The sequence below is a fragment of the Papaver somniferum genome, chromosome 6, assembly GCF_003573695.1.
Source record: "Papaver somniferum cultivar HN1 chromosome 6, ASM357369v1, whole genome shotgun sequence".
NCBI lineage: Eukaryota > Viridiplantae > Streptophyta > Magnoliopsida > Ranunculales > Papaveraceae > Papaver > Papaver somniferum.
Window position 1 is genome coordinate 156,471,880 of NC_039363.1, and position 17,695 is coordinate 156,489,574.

The window sequence follows — 17,695 nt, forward strand, 5'->3', positions numbered from 1 at the left end:
ATCTATTGACTAATCATGATTAGTTACTTTATAATCATAATAATCACTAATCAAATCGAAGGTCCATTAGGTATTATTGAAAATAGTAGGATAAAGAGTTATAAGAATTACTATTTCATGACCGATCAAACCCCAAAAACCCATAGACTGCTCACCCCAATAATAGAGTTCTTCTTTTTTTTCTTTGGAAAGACCGCGATAAATTTTGATATGCATCTACTAATCAATATGCAACTGCATTTCATTAACTCGTGTAAGAGATGATCTAAACTTAGTTAATGATTATCCCAAAATGCAAAACACACAACGAAATCATCATCATATTCCACCGTTCATAAACATATGAAATTTAAAAGTTCAATACATACAAGGGTTTTTGCAGCCGAGAAGAAAGAAAGAATAACAAATCTTGTGTAAAATAAAGAAAAAAAAACAAACAACACGTACAAACATGTGGTGTGGTGTGGGATGACGCAGTGATGTGTGTAATAATAAATACAAGACAACAACGATAATAGAAGGTACAAAATAGTAGTAGTAGCAGTAATGTACTTGGACCCATTCATATATATGATTTTTCTTTCTATGATGAAAAACCCTAGAAATGATTTAGGATTTTCACATCAATCAATCATGCTCATCATGGCTTTGCTGCTGCTGGTGGTGGTGTCACCGCTGGTTCAGCTACTTCGGCTTTGGCTGGTTCAGCAGCTACTTCAGCTTTGGCTGGTTCGCAAACAACTGGTGTGGTTTCAGGAACTGGTTCAGCAACAACTACGACTTCTTTCTCTGCAGGCTCAGCAGTGGTATTTGTGGTCTCAGGGGTAATTTCTTCAGGGGTTGTGGTGGCGGCTTCTACAGTGGTGGCAGCTTCTTCTGTGGTTGCAGCTTCCTCTGTGGTTGCTGCAACAATTTCTCCAGATGGTAATTCTTTGTCTTTAACTTCAACTTCAGGGATGACTACAAAAGTAGACACCTTCTCAAATAGAAACAGAATTGGTTTCGACACCAAAGCTGGACTCAGGGTCTTTGATGCTTCACAGACTTGTTTTGCTCCAGGGAAGTCTGATATTGTTAAAGGAAAATATAATAATTAGATAAGTGTGCGCTAATTTTTCATCCTAACGAAACTTGACTTGTACTTTCTTAGTGCGTGAAAACATAAACCCAAATGTAATCTAAATAGTATCCAACAGCTGCACAAGTATTTCTGAAAAATCCAAATTAAGTCATACCAGGGATTACAACTAAATGGGTATTTTTAATTTTCTACTTACCAATTCCTGATAATTCGTCAAGGAATTTTTGAACATCAGCTGAGTGCTTCTTTACACCCGAAGTCTTTCTTTCCTTCACCAAAGTCTGTCACCAAAATAAATAAATAATAATAATAGTAAAAAAAAAAAGGAAAAAAAAGAATTGGATCTTATTAATAACAAAAATAAGTAGTGTTTTATATCTTCTACATAAACTGTGCTAGCTGAGAACTAGTTAATTGATGATTGCTAATTACCTTGATTTCAGTTGAAGAAGCTTCATATACTACTAAAACTTTGGTTTCAAGTTCAGGTTTCTTCTCTTCAAACTCCTTGTTAATCACCTCCTATATACATAAATACAACAAATTGAAAGAATTAACAAAAAAAAAGAAGAAGAAAAAAAATTGTGTGCAAAATTAGGACTGACAACTACTATTATGTATACTAACCTTAGAATCGGTGAAGGATTTGCATGCATCAGCAGCAGCAGCCTTTTTACCATCTTTATCAAAAACCTTCTTCAATCTTGGAAGCACCCTTGTTTGCCAATAACCGGCCATCTCTATTTGATTTGTTTTTAACTTAATCAAAAAGATCTACACAAAAACTAACTTTATTAAGAAAAACCTCCAATTAGCAACTAAAAATATGACCAAGATTTTGGGTACCTAGAAATTGAATCGAAGAACTTGGCTTCTTGGTTGGGTAGTGATGATAATTGAAACTCAAAATCAAAATGAAATAAAAGGTGGTGGTGGTAGGGGGTTTTTTATGTTGTATGACAACTGTCTTTCTATGTCCACCTAGCAAATAATGTTTAAGATATAAGAGCGTGGCAGGATGATCATATTACAACTACTAAAACAACCCTTATTATTCCATTCATTTACATTAAATACCCTTCACTGATTATTGTTCAATTAATTATATGTCTTAATGATAATTAGATTAGATTACTTAATCAGTCACATTCTTAGCTTCATTATCATTGCCTCTCTGTCCCCCCCTCTAGACCATACGCTAATTATGGACTAAATTATTTACTTTTCGCCGAACTACGGAGGTTTCAAAAAGATTTAACACATTGGGCGTTACTGACGAACCCGTTGGTTCGATTATATTGGATTCAAAGTCGGATGTAGCCTAGCACCACTGTTCCAAACCATCCAAAAAAAAGGATTCAAAGTCTAAGACCATTTCCAATGAGGAAAGAGGGAATTCCCCTAAAATTCGAGGTGACAACAAATCTTTTTCACGTGTAAAGCAATAAGGATCGGTAAACTATATACCGATCCCAAAACAATCACCCGACCAGTACATTTGGTGTCATTTTTAAAATGAACACTTATGGGTGAAATGAATATCTATAGGTGAAATGTGACAGATTTTGTCATGGTATATTGGATTATGTAATGATGTGAATAACGAATTACATGTATCTGGTCTTATATACAAGAACCAGAGATATAACAGGAAGTAACTTAGCTTACACGACAAGTAATGTACAAAGATACAGATATATGACATATATACAGCAGGTATATCTGGAAAGAGAGATATCGCATAGATATATCAGGAATATCTCGTAATACCCCCCCCCCCCCCCCCCCTCAAACTCAACATGGGATAGAGCACATGTTGAGTTTGGAAATTAAGAGCTTGAGACGCGCAGAAGACAGCGCCTTAGTAAAGAGATCAGCAGGTTGCAGCTCAGAAGAAACAAAGGATAAGTTGATAATTCGTTTCTTGTACTGATGACGTACAAAATGACAGTCAATTTCGATATGCTTGGTGCGTTCATGAAAAACATCATTGTGAGCAATGTGAATAGCAGCCTTGTTGTCACAGTACATTGGAGTTGGTTCTGACAGAGTAACTCCCATATCCCCTAGAAGCCATCGCAGCCAAACAATTTCTGAGGTTGAGTGTGCAAGAGCTCTATACTCTGCTTCAACACTAGATCGGGAAACTACATTTTGCTTCTTACTACGCCAAGATATTAATGAACTACCCAGAAAAACGCAATAGCCTGTAGTTGAGCGTCTATCTGTAATATCTCCTTCCCAATCTGAATCTGAATATGCACGAAGACAGAGATCAGAAGTGGACGAAAACATAACTCCTTGATACAATGTCCCTTTGATATAACGTAAGATCCTGAGTACAGCTGCATAGTGAGTGGATCGCGGGGCTGCCATGAACTGACTAACTATATGCACTGCATGACTGATGTCTGGTCGAGTAATAGTTAAGTAGTTTAGACTTCCCACAAGCTGGCGATACAAGGTAGGATTAGGAAGGAGTTTTCCATCAGTAGGACTAAGCTTGCTATTCAATTCAAGAGGTGTGGCTGCAGTTTTATTATCCGTTAATCCAACACGTTGAAGAATATCTGAGGCATATTTTACTTGAGAGATGAAACAATCATCAGATGAGTGATCAACTTCTAAACCAAGAAAGTAACGTAAGGAGCCTAGATCCTTCATTTCAAAACATGAACTAAGATGAGTTTTAAGAGCATCAATGTCTTTCATGTCATCACCTGTAATGACTATATCATCTACGTAGAGGAGTAGAATAACCATACCCCTTGCAGGGGAACGAGTAAACATGGCTGAATCATATGCACTTTGAGTGAACCCGAAACGTAGAACAGGTGGAGGTCGCATATACACTTCTTCTTGAAGATCTCCATGAAGAAAGGCATTTTTCACATCCATTTGATGTAGATTCCATTTTCGAGCAACAACAACAACAAGAAGACTAAGAACTGTAGTCATACGAGCAACAAGGGAAAATGTTTCTTCATAGTCGATACCATACTCCTGAGTGTATCCTTGAGCAACTAGACGGGATTTGTATCTAACTATCTTGCCGTCTGAGTCAGTTTTAATTTTGTATACCCATTTACTTCCAATAACAGAGTTTCCTGGAGGTAGCACAACAATATCCCAAGTATGAGCTTCTTTGTGTGCAACTAATTCTTCGTCCATAGAGTGTTGCCAGACTAGTAGTACAGATGCTTCCCTGTAAGAAGTTGGTGCATGCACAGATAAAATCGATGATAATGAACAATGATAGTCTGCAAACCTGACTGGTGGTCGACGATTTCGTGTTGGTAAAGTAACATTGTCAGATATAGGATCTCCTTCTTGAGAAGCTGCGTCTGGATTAACCATAGAGTGATATTGTATAGCTTCCCTATTTTCAAGAGGAGTAATATCTGTAGAGGGAAACTGAATGGATGTTGATGGAGAACTGGACTGAGACGTATCCTCAAAGGGATCTAGATAGGAGAACTGTTCTAAGTTGGGAGATTTACTAGTGGGGAGAGACCAAAAGGGCATATTTTCCCAGAATGTAACATGTATGGAAACACGTAGTCTTTGACTCTCTGGATCATAGCAGCGATAACCTTTTTGTTCTATGCCACAGCCTAGGAATACACATACAGCATTCTTTTTGCTAAGTTTGGTTCTTTCTCTCTCGGTAAGAAGAACGAAGCAGGTTGACCCAAAAACACGAAGCTCAGAGTAATTTGGTTTCTTGTTATATAACCGTTCATATGGAGACATTCACTATGGATGGAATACGGTTTATTGTGTAGACTGCAGTCAGGACTGACTCACCCCAAAAGTTAGATGGAACTGATGCTGACAAAAGTTGTGTTCTAGCTGTCTCTATGATATGGCGGTGTTTTCTCTCTGCAATACCATTTTGCTGTGGAGTTTCAGTGCATGATAACTGGAGAAGGGTACCTTCTGTTGCAAGGAATTCTTTGAAAGGAGTCGATATATACTCTCCTCCTTGATCATCTCTGAATGTCTTGATGGTTTTTCCGAATTGGGTCTTGACCATTCTAGAAAAGGTTGTGTAAATTTTTTAAGAATATGATCTAGAACTGAAAAGATATATCCATGTGAAACGAGAGAAATCATCAATGAAAATAACATAATATAGTGCTCCTCCCTTAGATATAATAGGAGATTATTTTCCCCATACATCTGAGTGGATGGGATCAAAAGGTTTGACAGAATGAGTTATACTATTATTGAAAGGAAGAGCAGTTTGTTTTCCTAACTTGCATGAGATGCAATAAGGTTCTTTATCAACCTGAATGGTTCCTAATAATCCACTATTTATCATATGAGTGAGACGAGAGAAAGACACATGGCCTAACTTAGAATGCCATGACATAAAAGGAGACACAGACGGAGAAAAGGAATTTGCGGTTGCAGTTGCAGCAAGCTCACTCTTTGACAGTCTAGGAGAAACCAGTCTTTCGAGAAGGTACAATCTTCCTACTCTATGGCTTATCCCAACAAGCTTCTCTGTCTTGGGATCCTGTATCACACAGCCAGAAGAGAAGAAGTAAATGTTAAATCCCTGATTACATAATTGTCCAATTGATATAAGGTTCATTCTTATCTTTGGAACAAGTAACACATCAGATATATGTATCTTGTCAGAGATTTTAATCTGACCAATATGACTGGTAGCTAGTTCAGATCCATCTGCAGTTTGGATTGTAGGTATAGTAATAGGACTTTTCTGCTCAAATATGCTAGAATCAAATTTCATATGGTTAGAGGCACCTGAGTCAAGAAACCAACCATTTGAGAAGCTACCTGTGGAAGTAGATAGTGCAGATGCTGCTGTAGAGTTATTGTTGCCCATTGAAAGTGCCTGTTGGAGCATTTCTTGTATGTCAGCTAGGTTATTTGGTATAGATGCAGGTGCTGCATGAGTGTATGGTGCAGGTACATATCCAGTTCCATTAAACCTTCTTCGTTCTCTCATGTTTCTGGAAGATGGTGAGGTGCAGTTTGCTACTGTATGTCCTGGTTCCTTGCAATAGTTGCACTGAATTGGAGAACTTGATTCTTGTTGGATTCTTTGAGAAACTGAAGTGTGAGGTCCACTCTGCACTGGTGTCACAGTGCAGTTCTTGTCTAAGTGACCTGATTTCTTACAGTTGTAGCATTGAGTTTGTGAAAACTCACGATCTGTCTTCTGTGTATTGAAGTGATTGTTAAAGTTTGCACGTGAAGGAGATGCAAACACGGCTGGTATATCTGGCTTGATTCTTTTTCGAGTTTCTTCAGTGATGAGTTCTGACAATGCATCCTCAACAGATGGAAGAGGTGATCGATGTAGTATTGAGGCTCTTACAGTCTCAAAATCATCTTTTAATGCCATTAAGAGCTGAACTAGTCGTGATTCTTCTCTGTATTTCTGCCATAACTCTATGTCAGCTGTCCAGTTGGGTTCCATAAGTGCTAACTGGTTCCATATAATTGACATCTCAGAGTGGAAGTCTGAAACAGATTGTTCTATTTGTTGTTTCATAGATCGGATATCTTGTTCTAGCTTGTAACGTTGAGCAAAATTAATTTGGGTATACCTTTTTGAAAGAAAGTCACATGCATCTTTGGCAGTTTCAAAACCTGTAAGTTGCATGCTTATGGAAGTTACAACTGTGTTGCTTATCCAGGTTAATATCTTGTGATTGTTGACCTCCCAGCTTTCAGCAGTTTCTTCTCCAGCTTCTTTTCCTTTCTCAGTGATAACGACACTAGTTGCAGGCTTTTTGGCTCTTCCATCAATATATCTCCACATGGCTTTTCCCTTGAGAAAACTTCTCATTAAGAAGGACCAATGATTGTAGTTGGTTCCATCAAACTTCACAGTAATGGGTTGATAATCTTCACGTGACATGTTTAAGTGATAATGAAAGAGGGTACGTGATACTAGGGTTTGAGTTTTATGATTCAAGTACTGATTATTGGTTCTTGTTTGTTGCAGCGGAAACAAGATTTGATTTAGGGTTGAGAGGAAACTGGCTCTGATACCATGACAGAATTTGTCATGGTATATTGGATTATGTAAAGATGTGAATAACGAATTACATGTATCTGGTCTTATATACAAGAACCATAGATATAACAGGAAGTAACTTAGCTTACACGACAAGTAATGTACAAAGATACAGATATATGACAGATATACAGCAGATATATCTGGAAAGGGAGATATCGCATAGATATATCAGGAATATCTCGTAATAAAATGAATACCGATTGTTGTCTTGATAAAAAGCTAATCGGTGAAATATTTAGCGATTGTTATTTTATTCCCATATCGACCTATGGTTTACACATTTTGTGTCATCCCTTATTCCCCTATTCCCTAATCAAATTCCCTATATATAGGGTAGGGAAACAGGGTTTAAGGGAATTCCGTAGTAGAAGGTATTTTCCTATATAAAAGTACAAAGCCCTCGTTGGAGATGGTCTAACCAAAATTAAGAGAGAAAAAAACAGTTTTTTTTCTTTCTTTTTTTGGGAATAACAAAATTGTAGCATAAAAAATGATTATAACAACAGTTATATTCCCTCCGTCCCTATTATATAGGCGAAATATTGGATTTTCCTAATCCCACTAAATAGGCGGAATTCTAATTCCAAGATACCTTTTAACCCATATAACCTTATTTATGTTGTATTGGAAATTGTATTGAGAATAAGACAAAGGGTAAAAATAGGAAAAAAACATGAAAATTTATGAAAACCAAACAATTTCTTATTCTACGAGATTTTAACTTCTCCACCTATATAATAGGGACAGAGGGAGTAATAATTATAGATCGTTATAAAGTTACAACTTACAACTGTTTTATTTTGGTTCTTTGTTTGAATCCGTTCATTTTTAGTCATTACTCCATGTTGGTTGTCTGGGACTGTCTAAGCTATTAGTTGGGCCGACCGATCAGAGGGTTTGAAGGGGGAGTCCTTTGTATGACCTTTTTTTTTTCTTTTGTAGTCTAACACAAATGTGTAATTTGATGAAAAGATTGAAAATGATTAATATCAAAAAACTGAAAATGCCCCTCCTTTTTAGTCCAATTACTATAATTCATTATATATCCTATATTTTCAAAGGTATAATTGGCAAGCAAACTAAAATATAACATATTTAAAAATTTGTGCCTTGGAATTTTACAAATTTTATCTCAGTAATTTTAAAAAGATCTATACAATGAGTACAAAAAACAATATCAAAGTTAGAATTTTTACTAAAAATTCGAAGGTATTTATTTTTTTAGACACAATTTTCGAATATGCAAACCACCACAAGGGATGCACAACACATTATGCAGCCATATTTTGGTTTATGCATCAACTAATTTGTCGTTGCAACTAATAAAATAATGTATATATGCCTAAAAATATCATTCCAACAAAAAAAAAGAATGCATAACGAATTATGGAACCACCACAAAGGATGCATCACAATTTATACAGTCGTATTTTCGTTCATTAATCTACTAATTTGGTTATGCAACAACTAAAATGATGTATATGCTTCAAAAATAATACTATGACAAAAAAAAACGATATATAACGCGTTATGTAATCAGTGGTGGTTTTTTTTCATCGGCCACCACGCCTACCTCCCCAGCGTGGCAGCGGTGTTCTAATACTATGGGACCACATAATCTTATACTAATATAAAGAAAAAACCCATTTGTTTGGTGAAGCCTTTTCACATGACAATAATACCCCATTAACTAAGCCTTTAATCGATATTTGTATATTCACAAGAATGTCATTGTTTTAAAAATAAATCAAAAAAATTAAAACTTAGATATCTTTGAAAATACATACCGGATTTTCGCAAAATTAACATATTTGGAAAGCTCTTTAAATTGTCTACGTATTGAGTATAAACAAGAATATTAGATTTTTATTTTAAGAATTTTTTTTCTTCATTATCAAATTTGGTGTTGTTAAAAGAATCCAATTCAAACATGTACATTGCACATGTGATCTTACTAGTACATGTAATTCAAACCAACCGAAATTGACAGCAGGAAACATGCCAACACGTATCTTCCAGGTTTAACAAATCTCATATACCATGAGAGGGGTTGTAGGAAAAGGGCAAATTTGGTAAAGAAATAGTAACATTTAACAGAGTGTTTAATACAAGTGGCGGGAGAGTGAGAGTTGGCTGTAAACTCATGATCATTACAGACAAGAGATGACTTGTAACATAATAAACATTCACAGAAAAATTTGGCTAAAAGATACTCCTATATATTCAAACATGGATTTCTTTGGTTTTAAATATTTAATTTTTTCTAAAATAAAATCTGGAAACTTAGTGAGACCCACGTCAATAACATCATGGATGTCTATTAATCTCTGTATGGACAACCACAAAATCAACCTCTTTTTAAGGGGCTTACTTGTTGGTCTCTATCTTCTTCTCCTTCCTCTAGTACATCCAGTTCTTCTAAATTGATTGATGCGTTCTCATTCCAAACTTCTCATGTGGCTTCGCTGGCTTTTGGAATAACGCCGCAAACACACTTCATTACTATATCCCCCAACCGGTGTACAACAAAACCTCCTCTTCTGCCACTATATCTGCAAATTTAAATCCATCCCCGACAAAACATAACCTAAAATTAATTATGCAAATGCAAAATTACTTTGTCTTTCTCGAACATCATCCATGAAAACACTATAAGTGTAATTAAGTAGGAATAGCTTATTTATTTAGATGGTGTTTTTTTTTCTTTTATAAGAAAATTTGAAATTAAAAGTCAAAACAAACTTGTTCACAGATTTGGGTACAGATATCCCGTCTATCTTGAGATATCTATCGTGATCCAAAACATGAAAAATACAAGAAGGAGGATAAACTCATGTAGTTATGTGTTGTTGTTGCATTAGCAGTAGCTTTAGCTAATATAATTGTTGCCCGGTTTGCTATTTTACTAGCTGAAACATATATAAAGAGTTTTGAAAGAGAATGGTCGTTCAAAAAATCTTCTTTCCAAGATGGTTTTTGCTTGCCAATCATTACTGCTTTGAAGCCCTGAAAGAAGTCTGACCAGATTGTTGTTGTTAGTTTCAATGTTGATAGTGTAAGCCCCAATTCCACGCCTTAGTTGCCGCTAACACCTCTCCAACATCCTTATTCGAGGCCTTGATTTCCAAAGTTCGCACCTCCCTACAAAAACCCAAAGTATTCCTTAGAATCATGGCAATTATCATTATGTTAGTTGATTTGTTCCAACTGGTAGCCAAGTTATTTTTTGCAGTCCCGGAATCTGGGCACTGCCAATTGTTGGTTTGAGTTGGTGTCGAGAACTGTGGACTATGTCTTATACTTCGTTGGGCTTGCACATTCTCCAGCCAGAACGGTTTGGTTGTAACAAAAGTATGTTGATGGTTCGGGCTAAGTCCTCTAAAAACTTTATCACATCGGGCTAACCAAAAATGCCAAACCATTGCCGCACAAAAAGCATTCCATGATCCCAAATCACTATCCCAGCTAACTGGGTCCGAGATCCAACTAGTGATCCATTGCTGCAAAGACAAATTATGAATACCAAGCACAAAAGGATTTGCAGGAAAAGCAAATCGAACACTTCTAGCAAATCGGCATTCCATAGGAATGTGTTTTAGAGTTTCATTGGGTTGAGTACAAGAATGGCATATGTTTGGCATATCAATATACTTGGAGAGTTTATCAGCTAGATGGACCATATTATGCATGCATTTGAATAAAAATAGTGCTACTTTTGGTGTTGTGTCCATACTCCATATTTTCTTCCAAGGAGAATTGGTAATAGTATCAAAAATTTTAATGCTATGATATAGAGAGGTTGTTGTAAACTTCCCATTTGGTTTCAACTTCCACTTGACTCTATCAGTTTTGTTAAGGCGAAAAGGAATGAGACCGATGGTTTGGACATGGGTAGGTTCAAAAAAAGCATTGAGAGTATCTGCGTTCCATGTCTGGTTTTTACATCTATCAGGTGACTTACCAGATAAATGTTATCTGGCAGCTGAGAATTCCTAAATCTAAATATCCAGGGAACCACTGATCCTCCTTTATAAAAAGCATTGAGAGTATAAATGCTTCTAAGTCCCTAAATCCTAAACCTCCTAGGGATACTGGAATGCTGAGGTCAGACCAAGCTTTTAAAAAGCAGCCTTTTTACCGTCCTTCTTCCCCCACCAGAAATTTCTTTGTAGGGAAACGAGTTGGTTGGTAATGTTTTTCGGAATCTTATAACAACCCATTTGGTAAATGGGCAAAGATTCAAGAATAGTCTTAACTATCATAGTCCTAGCAGCTTGGCTGAGGTATCCCCCTCCAGTTTTGTAATCTACTTCTAAAACGAGCTATCATTGAATCAAAAGTTTTGATTTAAATGGTGTTTGGATACCAAATCAAAGGTAAAAAAATTATGAAGCAATTTTTTTATATTCTTGATGTCATTTGTGACGTTTTGACATGTAAAGAATCGAAAAACTAATTCTATGAGGTAGTCAAATGAAATTTCTATAAACTGTTATGGATTTTTTATTTAAATAATTTCTGGAAATTCTTTGAAAATCTAGAGATTTCTAGTGATTCTCTGAAAGTGTTTAGGAGATTTTTTTGTGGCTTTAGAGACAAAAAAAATGTGAGATTCATAAAGAGTCTTTGTGATTTATAAAGACAAAACAAAAATTATAATTTCCAAGTCCCACAAAATATCGCCTCTTGGGGAGACCTATTTTCTTAAAAAAATTCCCGAAATCCATGAAAATAGCAACTGAATGACTTTCAGTTTTCCCTTGAATAACAGAGGCGTTGGAGTGACTCTTATGAAATCGTGATCCAATAACATTGAGTTTCAGAAAATTTGAATGACTCAAAAAAAGTCATTAACCAATAACAAGAAATCTCAGGAGACTCTCAAAAAACTCATATGGACTAACAGTGGATTTGGAAACTCTCCAGAAGTTGTTTGAGATCTCATTTGACTATCCTTGTAAAGATGTACCCAAATAACTTAATTTTAGGGATTTGGCGTCTGCTTCCACAATAATTAAATTGATAATGACCTAGTTTATCTTTTTTTTTAAGCATATAGTAATATTCTAGTTTATCTCTTTTGTTAATTGGATACTAGTAAAAACCCATGTGTGATGCATATGCTTGGATCTGATTCATTCGACAATATAAAATTTGTAAACGATGAAATTTTTGCGAAAAGTGAAGATTTAGTTTTTACATATATAATTCAAAAAGCTTCTCAAAGATATAAATTTACAAAATTTTGGTGTCTATTTTGAAGGATATTAAGTTTTAAGATTTATTTATCTATTTTTAAGACAATGGCATTTTTGTAAGAAAACGTAAATGTTTGTTTAATGTATGCTTTAATCCCAAATTACATATATAGCGTAGTTCATATTAAAAGTCATACTTGTAATATTTTACTCTTTTGACCAACCAAAAAGGAGTCTTCTCTTTTTTTGTTGCAAAAATTAACGCAGAATGCAAACTAAAAAGCAAGAAAAACAGAACAACAAAGAGTAATAATGTTTTCATGCTATCATAAAGGGACACCTTCCCTTGTATGATTATGAGACAACAAATCTGTCTATATGTTATTTACTGCAGTAGCAGAGCTATTTCATTCCTCCTACTAACATTAAGCTTGTCTAATAAAATAATTTGACTAATGCAATTTGGCATCTCATCTTTCCAAAAATTGGACAGGGGAGATTTCCTAGCATTCACAACTAGAATATTTGCTACCTGATTCCTTGTTCTCTTGGTGAATTTATGGCCAAATAGTTGTTGCATTCGTTCAAAATATTCACTGCTTCCTTTACTAACCTTTGATTTTGTCATCCAACATATTATCTTTCCATTATATAAATCTTACTATCCTCTCACAATCTCCTTTTATCCAAAATTTCTCCATCCCTTCTTCACTTGCCCATTTAACTCGTTACAGAAGAGCTGACGCTTCTGCTTTTTCTAGAGTTGAAGCTCTGAATGTTACTGAGTTAGCTCTTGTTCCTTCTCCTGCATTGTTTCTCAGAATTAGACCATAGATATCATATAAAATAGGAGATATCCAGGCAGCATCAAAGTTCAGTTTATAACAATTTACATCAAGTGAGTTCCAAGTATTATCGGTTGTTAACATAGTTCTATTAATATTTACATAACAGTATTGTTTAAGTCCTTGTTAGAATGGTTACACCAAGAATTCAAAAAAAAATGTATCTCCCCTTTTAATAACACAAAATTGGTTAAAAAAGACCAAAATCAACAATTTCTGGGTGAAATGGACAGTTAGATTTTGATACTGTTTAAATGGACAAAAATGTAAAAATAGACAGGATGTAACCAGTTTCATCGTGCCCATTTTCAAATATTTTTTCTTATTTTTAATTTACACAGGATGTATCCAGTTTCATCCTTGCTTCATCCTTGCTATTTTTTTTTTGGCCATTTCACCCAAATTATTTTTTACTCGTCCATTTGAACAGTGATTTAAAAATATTTGGACAAATGATCCATTTTCCGTTTTAATAACAACAAGGAAATCCAAATTGCTTAACAATTTTTTTTCGTTCACCTCAACGTCCGCACATTCGATAACAACCGTCCAATTTCGATTTGACGCGTCAAGGAAAAAGAGGGAGCATTAGATCAGGCGTGAGATATGATTACTACCATTGGATTGTCTATCACCACAAAAATAGGTCGCGGGATCGATTCCGGGCTCACATAAAAATATTAATCTTTATTTTCCCTTTCCATTTCCCTTTTCTCTACTTCTAATTTCTTTCCACGTAAAAAGGCTTAACAAAGTAACATTTGTCTTCGATATTCTTTTTTTGATAGAGACTCCCTTCAAAGCATTTTCAAATAGATCACCAAATAAAATAAATTGTACCAGATCCTTATTGTGCTTTTGTAATGTTGGGAAAATACTTATTGTGCTTTTGTAATGCTAGGAAAATGCTTTTGTTCTTTATATTTGCGGCAGGCATAGAGCACCCGGTGGTACAAGGAATCAAAGTTCAAGCTAGAAACTAATCCCGAATTAGCACATGCTTGCATGTCATGTTAAAGAAATTGGTCCAACCGGGACAAAAGCATATTTGTTTGACATGCAAAGCACGTGCACTCTACTTGTAGAAATAGAGGTTTGAATAGAGGGAGTTGATTTATCCTGAAAGATTTTGTTACATCTTTTTTTTCGGATAAACCATCATTTAATTGCACAAATCTCTGCCACATTCTCATGTCCTGCAAACCACGGATTATAATGTTCTTTGAAAGTAATTGATGATGTGTTAACAGTTATTCCAGCAATAAAAGGATGCAACGTCCATATTGATTTAGCATACTGAAAAAGCGGGAGGTATAACAACCATACCCAATAATTCGTTCAGCAATCTGTATGGGCTAAACTCCAACTTAATTCCAAGAGCACCAACTTAAAAGCGAGACTCAATCAAGAAGTATATCAAAGAGTTTTTATCTCTTTCTCAATACAATCAGCAAACCAAACAGATAGAAATCTGCGAGCCTGATTGATATGAGAAATAACTTGGACGATACCAAAGACCAATGCCCAAGTGTCAATCAAGTTCTATCCAAGAAACAAGGTCGGATTTATAAACTGATTGAACTACGCACAACATGTGACATTTCAATTATATAAAAATAGAACGCGGAAAAGAAATAACACTGACACCAGAAATTTTGTTAACGAGGAAACCGCAAATGCAGAAAAACCTCGGAACCTAGTCCATATTTGAACACCACACTGTATTAAGCCGCTACAGACTCTAGCCTACTACAAGTTAACTTCGGACTGGAACGTAACTGAACCCTAACCAAGTATCACACCGATTAAGGTACAGTCGCGTTCCTTACGCCTCTAGAACAACACCGGATTCTGCACACTTGATTCCCTTAGTTGATCTCACACACAACTAAGAGTTTCTACGACCCAAAGTCGAAGACTTATAAACAAATATGTCTCCCACATATATCTCTATTTTTTATTTGGTTTTTATTCCGTCTTGTGATAAAATCAAGGTGAACAGGAACCAACTAATAATCCGGTCTTATACTTCCGAGGAGCAGCCTAAATATATTAGTCATCTCACAATAACCTAACTGATTAACAGGAAAAGTTATTGCGGAATCACAAGAGTCTGAGACAAAGAACTGTTGTGATTACTTTTTATATCTTACCTATCAGAGATAAATCTCGAGTAAATCTTAGAGAAGATAAAACTCAATACAATAGAACAAGTAAGATCAGAATACGCAACTACAGAGAAAATAATTGGATCTAGCTTCACGAATCCCAATAATGTATTCAATTCGTTAACCTATAATGGTTTTGAAAAAACCTAGGTTAAAGGATAATAAACTCTAGTATACAACTAGGAACACACAGAAGTGTGGCGATTAGGTTTTCCCGCTGCTAGAGTTTTCCCTTATATAGTATTTCAAATCAGGGTTACTTTCAATCAAATCTAAGATAACTTAGTGACAAAGCATCCATTATTCACCGTTAGATGAAAACCTGATTTAAGATTCAAGCTAAGTGTGCTTAAAAATAAAGCAATCAATCTCCACCGTTAGATGGTCTTAGCTTGTTACACACAAATGGAATATACTTTCATCTAGATATGGGTTACCTATCTAAACGTGTATATTGAGTTGGCTCAATAACAGTTAACCAAAGTTAGCCATACGAACACTTTTATCTTAACCGTATTCATCTAACACTTCTAGATCAAATATGAATATCAATCAATCATGAAAGATAATCAAATGAACCTAATTGTGTTTCAAATAGAGTTGTTCAATTGTTCTCTATATCATAGAAATATATATGAACAAATTGAATCGAAATCGGTTTAATTCGTAATCGTACAAAATACATATAAAAGAATCAATTCATGAACATTAAGCCGTGGTTTGAAAATATTGCATTCCTTAGATCATAAATGTTTTAGTTTATGAGTATGAGAATCATACAAGACCGATTCTAGAACTTCACCACTATGTTCGTCAACCAGGTACGCGAACAACAACTCCGGGCCTTGGCCTAGTCAAGCCGTTCGTGAACCCGGTTTGCGAAAAACCATTTCGAACCCAACTTAGGTAAACCCGTTCGCATACTAGGTACGCAAATAAGAGTTCTGTACCTTCTAGGTAAATCCGTTCGCATACTAGGTGCGCAAACAAGAGTTCCGGACCTGAATCATCATAGTACAGTTTGCATACTAGCAATGCATACTTTTAAAGCATTTCTCGGTTGAACCCACCAAGCGTTGGGTTATATCAAGTTCGGTTGTCATATTTTAGTGAATCAAAACTCATTTAAAGAGTCGCTTGATTATTTACTAGAGTCAACTTCGTATAGGTTAGCTAGAAGGTTACTAGGATATGAGGCTTACAAGTATTACATGAAGACTTTAAGAATGTGAAGAAGTAAAGAGCTACAATCACGACATCATCCTTCTACTTGAGGTTAGTAATATTTGACTTGAACTGTTTTATTCCTAACGTATCTTTCAAGTCGTCCATATTGAAAACATAACTTCGAAGTTGTGAATGATTATACTCTAGTTAGACATAGTATTAAGGAATTTCAATACGAAGTATAACCTCTATCTTTTGAACTTCGTATATAAGACATCGACATAATCGTATGAATGCTATTGTGATTATATGTATGAGTATGGGTGAATATTTCGTCCTAGGAAACAATGTTTTACATTCGTTTAAAGGAAGTCCAATACATAAACTTGTTTTATGAATCGAAAGGTAAATCTCTAGGCTTATTGGTATTGTTATTCATTCCAAATCTTTGGATTAGCAATATGTGTTTTTAGTATAACCTCTCATAACTTGTTTATGTATCTTGGTAAAAATATTCACAATGACTTACTTTTGTATTAGTATAACTTTTATTAGTGAAATCGATCCTAAGTAATCACCTGAGATGGTATGATCGATATTTTTAATTGGTGACCATTCCTAGTCATTGGGTGACCGATCCTAGAATTTGGTTGGAACTAATCACAAGATGTGTAATCGATCCTTGTAGTACGTTAACAAGTTTTAGCAATTGGTGTGACCGATCCTATAACTTGTGCAACCTATCATAAGTAAGTACCATAAATAAGTAGTAACCGATCCTGGTACTTAGTTACCAATGTTTTGGAAACTAATGTGACCGATCCTAGTAGCCACTTGGAGGTAGGACTGAAACCTGTTTTGGTAGAACCGTTAAACCCATGAATGGTGATTGGATGTTTTTGATCAATCACATAGTTCTTGGAAATCAGATGAACCAATTCTAAACTCGTTTGGAAGAGTGGCAAATCGGTTCCAAGATTGTAAATATGAAAAAGGATTTACAAAGTAATGTTGTCGACATACTTTGAACACATGCAATAACTCTTACCTTTTATTGTTCAAAGACATTCCTTAATAACTAAAGGAGAATCACAGATCGAAAAAATTGAAAGTCTTTTAATTAAGGTTTAGTTTTATATGCTTTCAATTTCCAGCAATTAAAATACATATCTTTAGAA

The 17,695-nt window shown here is 35.2% G+C and overlaps 1 protein-coding gene across 1 annotated transcript; it reads right to left on the reverse strand.

Annotated features, from left to right (window-relative positions):
- Positions 1 to 303: 303 nt before the first annotated feature.
- Positions 304 to 2,074, reverse strand: LOC113289879 (plasma membrane-associated cation-binding protein 1-like). The gene is made up of 5 exons (XM_026539312.1): positions 1,928 to 2,074; positions 1,709 to 1,855; positions 1,514 to 1,603; positions 1,278 to 1,362; positions 304 to 1,065 (listed from the first exon to the last, which is right to left on the reverse strand). Exons 2-5 carry the CDS (start codon positions 1,817 to 1,819, stop codon positions 641 to 643), a joined length of 711 nt encoding a protein of 236 aa, XP_026395097.1. The 5' UTR covers positions 1,820 to 1,855; positions 1,928 to 2,074; the 3' UTR covers positions 304 to 640.
- Positions 2,075 to 17,695: the final 15,621 nt, after the last annotated feature.

Bases quoted from the DNA above. Each gene is read 5' to 3' on its own strand.
- LOC113289879 (XM_026539312.1), bottom strand. From the start codon at position 1,819: ATGGCCGGTTATTGGCAAACAAGGGTGCTTCCAAGATTGAAGAAGGTT. The intron at 1,363-1,513 runs GTAATTAGCAAT...TTTTGGTGACAG, and splicing joins CTTCTTCAACTGAAATCAAG to ACTTTGGTGAAGGAAAGAAA. The intron at 1,066-1,277 runs GTAAGTAGAAAA...TAACAATATCAG, and splicing joins TGACGAATTATCAGGAATTG to ACTTCCCTGGAGCAAAACAA.